This window comes from Myxine glutinosa, chromosome 14 (genome assembly GCF_964187855.1).
Source record: "Myxine glutinosa chromosome 14, kmMyxGlut1.1, whole genome shotgun sequence".
In the NCBI taxonomy this organism is placed as follows: domain Eukaryota; kingdom Metazoa; phylum Chordata; class Myxini; order Myxiniformes; family Myxinidae; genus Myxine; species Myxine glutinosa.
The window spans coordinates 42,158,041-42,163,140 of record NC_136274.1 but is presented as its reverse complement, the minus strand read 5'-3'; the positions used below and the strand labels follow the sequence as shown (position 1 = coordinate 42,163,140).

The 5,100-nt window shown below is 47.2% G+C and overlaps 1 protein-coding gene across 5 annotated transcripts in view; it reads right to left on the bottom strand.

Annotated features, from left to right (window-relative positions):
• Nucleotides 1-291, bottom strand: part of LOC137439736 (phosphatidylinositol-binding clathrin assembly protein-like) — a 68,808-nt gene extending 68,517 nt beyond the window's left edge. For all 5 annotated transcript variants that reach the window (XM_068135780.2, XM_078768225.1, XM_078768227.1 and 2 more), the window contains exon 1: nt 158-291. In XM_068135780.2, the coding sequence (XP_067991881.2) occupies nt 158-287 (130 nt within the window). In that variant the 5' untranslated portion in view covers nt 288-291. The remainder of the gene's footprint in view (nt 1-157) is intronic.
• Nucleotides 292-5,100: the final 4,809 nt, after the last annotated feature.

The following is a 5,100-nucleotide window of genomic DNA, read 5'->3' as shown; positions in this document are numbered from 1 at the left end:
AAACACAATGTTCGTACTCACATTTCATCGCAGAACGCAGAACACAGAACACAAAATACACAGACATACACGGACACACACAAAAAAATACATTCCTTCGCTTCCGAGGACGAGGCAAAATGGTGCTCATTTAATACAATAACGTGGAGGGACTTACAGTCGAGGTGTTTCTTCTTGGGCGCCATGACCTCGTGAGTCGTCGCTTTGCACACTGACTTGGCCATAGATGAACCCACGACATGATATTGTGCCGCGGCAATGCGGTCCGTGAGCGTTTGCCCTGACATGCTGAAAGACACAAACAACCCATGCTGAAAGACACAAACAACCCCAAAGACCACCCACCACCACCAAAAAACCTCCAACCTTATTCACAAATCCACCCTCCCGGAATACCGCCCTGAAACCGCCAAGCTCTACCTTCACTCCCTTACCACCTATTCTTCTTCTTCCTCTTAATATGTTCCCTTGAGCGGAGACCGTGACGCGTAACGTCACTGGGCGGAGCCTGGAGCTGTCTTTTTCAGCACTCGTGTTCAGAAACGTTTACCGTTCATTCAGATTCGAATTCAAATTTTCTGGCGTTTCTTCTTGAACTCTTTCTCCGTTCACTTTCATACCTTTGTTGAAGTATACCAAGTTGGACGCATCGCGCTTTGGACGGTTTTCCTTCCTGCCATCATTAAGCATGGAATGGAACTGTCTTTATTACTTTTTTATGGAAGGAAATCGTCAATTAAGATATTGTTCATAAACAAATTTTATTAACACGTTGTATTAAGCAGATTTTTGCTCCTCTTGTGAGTCAAACTCCGGACCCACCGCTCCCTCCATTGCCAACGCGGTTTTCAATGTGTGTGTCGGTTTAAACACTTTGTAAACGACATGCCTGATCAACACAATTACGGAAGAGGATTTACTCATTAGGTCATAAGTCTGCAGCAGAGTAATAATATATATATATATATATATTGGCAGGTGGTGGCAGACCTAAAGCTACAATTGGTATTCCCAGAGGAAATCTGTGTGACAAGGTTGCGGCCTGACATTGTCATCTATCTGGCCAGGTGCAACAAGACAGGTCATCTTAGAGGAATTGTCTGTACCTTGGGAAGAGAACATGGAGGAGGTGCACGAGAAGAAGAGAGGAAAGTACATTGAGCTGGAGGCAGAGTGCCGGGAGAAGGGTTGGCGAGTTTCGTGTCAGCCATTTGAGGTGGAGTGTACCGGGTATATTGGCAATTCCTTTTCTGCATTTCTTGCTTGGCTTGGAGTGTATGGAACAGAAAGAAGGAGGTTGTGTGGCAGAGTGGCCCAGGTTGCCTTGAAAGGCTCACTTTGAATATGGAGCAAGTTTATGGAGGCACGTCGAACGATGTAGGTTGAGGTTGTGGGTGATGGTTCATTTTAGCCTAAAGGGGTAGTGACTGAGCGCGGAAGAGAAATGGAGATGTGTGAATGGTGTGTGAATGGTGTGTGTGTGTGTGTGTTTTGCAAGTGTGTGTGTGTGTTTTGCAAGTGTGTGTGTGTGTGTGTGTGTGTGTTTTGCAAGTGTGTGTGTGTGTGTTTTGCAAGTGTGTGTGTTTTTTTTTTTGTTTTTTTTGTATACTGAATCGAGGCTCGTGAAAGAGCTAACATTTACTTCACAAACAAATCAACCAGACAAACAAAATATATAAAAAGAGGGAGCGGAAGACAAGATGGGGAGAGAAGGGGAAGCACACAAACACAACATTTGAGAGCAGGGAGATGTGTGGAAGGGAGAGGGCTTGGGGGGCGGAGGCGTGGGAAGGGGGGGGGGGGGGGAGGGAGAAGTATAAATAACAAGGACACCAAGGACTTCCAGGACAGAAGTTGGTATTTCAAAAAAGTGGATTTGGGGTGAAATTAGCGGGGGTAGAAAATATCAAGGTTTTGGATGGGGGAAGATAAGAGAAGGTGGTGAACAGCTGTTTTAAAGACCTGGAGGGTGGAGTGGGATTGAAGAGAGTGAGGGAGTTTGTTCCAGAGGCGGGAGAAAAGAGGAATGAAGGAGTGAAGGTGAGCAGAGAATCTTGATTTTGGCAGTTTGACCATAAGAGGGTTGCAGGCAGATCTTGTGCGACCTGTAGGAATATTTGTGGGACAGAGCCCAGAGAGAGCTGGGGGGGCAAGGCCAGAGAGGAGTCGGTAGAAGACGGAAAGACCACCAACCTGCCTGCGGTGAGTGAGTGAAAGGCCCTCGGAGTTAGCTTCATCGTGGGAGATTCCAATGATTCTGAATGCTTTGGTTTCAACAGCGTGAAGACGAGCTAGGTGTGAGGCAGGAGCACCAGCCCAGAGGGGAGAGCAGTATTCCATTTGTGTGTGTGTGTGTGTGTTTTGCAAGTGTGTGTGTGTGTGTGTGTGTGTGTGTGTGTGTGTGTGTGTGTGTGTGTGTGTGTGTGTCATTGATGTACCATCTACTGATGTGGATCAATGATCGAGGTTGTGGGTCCACCGTTTGGAGAGGTCCTGGGCTGAAAGGATCGAAACCTCGAGGAAGAACGGTGCCCAGCTGATGATCCGTGCAGTTGGGAAACTAGTCAATTGCTTACAGGTTAAGGTTCTTGCTTTAAGTAGGGGAACTATGTTTGAGGTTTACAATTTAAATAAAGTTCAATATGGGATGTTGTGAAATTAACATCATTTACAGCAATCCTTTAAATTATTTATATTTAAGTTTAGGAACAACCGATACTGTACACTTAATTAAATGCATTTTACTATAAGAATTGAAAAAGAGAAATAAGAATTGAAAATCATAAGAGATAGAATTGTGAGAAACAAAAATATAAAAACAAGATGTGTGTGTGTGTGTGTGTGTGTGTGTGTGTGTGTGTGTGTGTGTGTGTGTGTGTGTGTGTGTGAATAAGAGAGAGACAGAATTGTGAATTGTGAGGAACAGAAATGAAAAAACCAGATGTGTGTGTTGCAGGAGTGGGTGTGGTTTTGCATGAATGTGTTTTTGTTTGAGTGGTGCATGTTGTTAGGGTCGGTGGTCGATTGGTTATGTGTGATTTTTTTTTGGTGTGTGAGCGAGTGGGTGAGGGGCTGTGGATTCTGGGAGTGGAGGCGGTTTTGTTGTTGTAGTCTGTGTTCTTACTGGCTGGGGGTGGGGGTATGTATGCATCCAGGTGTAGCTGCTGCATGTGGTGGCGTATGTGCCCCTGCTGTCTGCTGGCCCACCTGAGCTGACCGTATCGAGGTTGAAGGGCCGAAACGGGACGATGCTCAGGACCCGGTAGGTGAGGCACACTTGTGACCAGGTGTGTTTTGAAATTTATATTTATATTGTTAAGTTTGTGAGGGGTAGGCAATGGAATACCTTCGGGCCAGGTAGGATTGTATAGGATAGTGTGCTCCGAATGGCGCCATGAAGAAGAAGAACCCCCATGTACCGAAGTAGGGATCTGTTAGACCGGATGTCGTGTGAGGTCGTATATTTGTCCCCATGGCGAGTGGTGGGGTTATGTTAATTAGTTGGGGGTTAAGGGTAAATCCCCTGTATTTAAATCGCCTCTGGTTTTTTTCCCCCTTTGCTCGTTATAACACACCCCACACCCGCCATGCACTCCACACCTAAAAACAACACCAAATAAAAGTACCCGGAACCAGGACATTCAACTACCGCTGACACCGTCAGCCGCCACATCACAAAGGCCGGCAAGTGGCCATGAGGCCATGCCCCCGAGGAACGATTGGTCAGGACGGCCATAGAGTGAGGAGATGGACTCGCTGATTGGAGCAAGCACGGACGTCGTCGGATGACGTAAGAGCCCGGGAACAAAAGACTTGAGTCTCGGCATTTTGCTCTCTTGAGCCAGGGACATTGATAAAATGCAGTCGGCATTGTCTTTCTTCCTCTTCCGTTGGGGCAGTCATCACGAGCAGTCGAAGTTATAATCCTGGGTCCTGGCTTTAGTGATGGGCGGACGCATCTGCGCATTTCATTTTCTTTCCTTGGTCTGGGCGATCGGTTCGAGCGGCTGCATTGTCCTTTCACTGGCCCGTTGGTGCTGGCTGTGTGGCGACTGGGTGCGCTGAGAGACCGTGGTGCTGTGTGAAACAGATGACGAAGACGAGCGCGGCCTGCTCGCTTCGCGCTCGGCGGCTGGAGTGAATGAGCTGCACGCCGGGTCCTGTTTCCACGCACGGACTTCGCTCCGGGGCCTGTTTCACACGCACTGACGTGGGCACCCGTTTGAGGACCGATGGGGTTCAAGAGCCGCTCAAAGCTGAGTACACATTTTAGTCGTTTTTTTTTTTTTTTTTTTGTATACTGAATCGAGGCTCGTGAAAGAGCTAACATTTACTTCACAAACAAATCAACCAGACAAACAAGATATACAAAAAGAGGGAACGGAAGACAAGATGGGGAGAGAAGGGGAAGCACACAAACATAACATTTGAGAGCAGGGAGATGTGTGGGAGGGAGAGGGCTTGGGGGATGGGGGGAGGCGTGGGAAGGGGGGGAGAGAAGTATAAACACAAGGACACCAAGGACTTCCAGGACAGAAGTTGGTATTTCAAAAAAGTGGATTTGGGGTGAAATTAGTGGGGGTAGAAAAGATCAAGGTTTTGTATGGGGGAAGATAAGAGATGGTGGTGAACAGCTGTTTTAAAGACCTGGAGGGTGAAGTGGGATTGAAGAGAGTGAGGGAGTTTGTTCCAGAGGTGGGAGAAAAGAGGAATGATGGAGTGAAGGTGAGCAGAAAGTCTTGATTTTGGCAGTTTAACCATAAGAGGGTTGCAGGCAGATCTTGTGCGACCTGTAGGAATATTTGTGGGACAGAGCCCAGAGAGAGCTGGGGGGGCAAGGCCAGAGAGGAGTCGGTAGAAGACGGAAAGACCACCCACCTGCCTGCGGTGAGTGAGTGAAAGGCCCTTGGAGTTAGCTTCATTGCGGGAGTGTATACGAGTGTATACTGTATACTGTATAGTGTAGTGTATACGAGTGTACACATTATCATCCCCTTGTGTGTATACGAGTCTGTGTGAGGGCGCTCCATTTAGGAAGCTTGGTTTTATTGTGCATTTCTTTGTTTCCTGGCATTTATTTTATTAAACTTTTTTATTGTT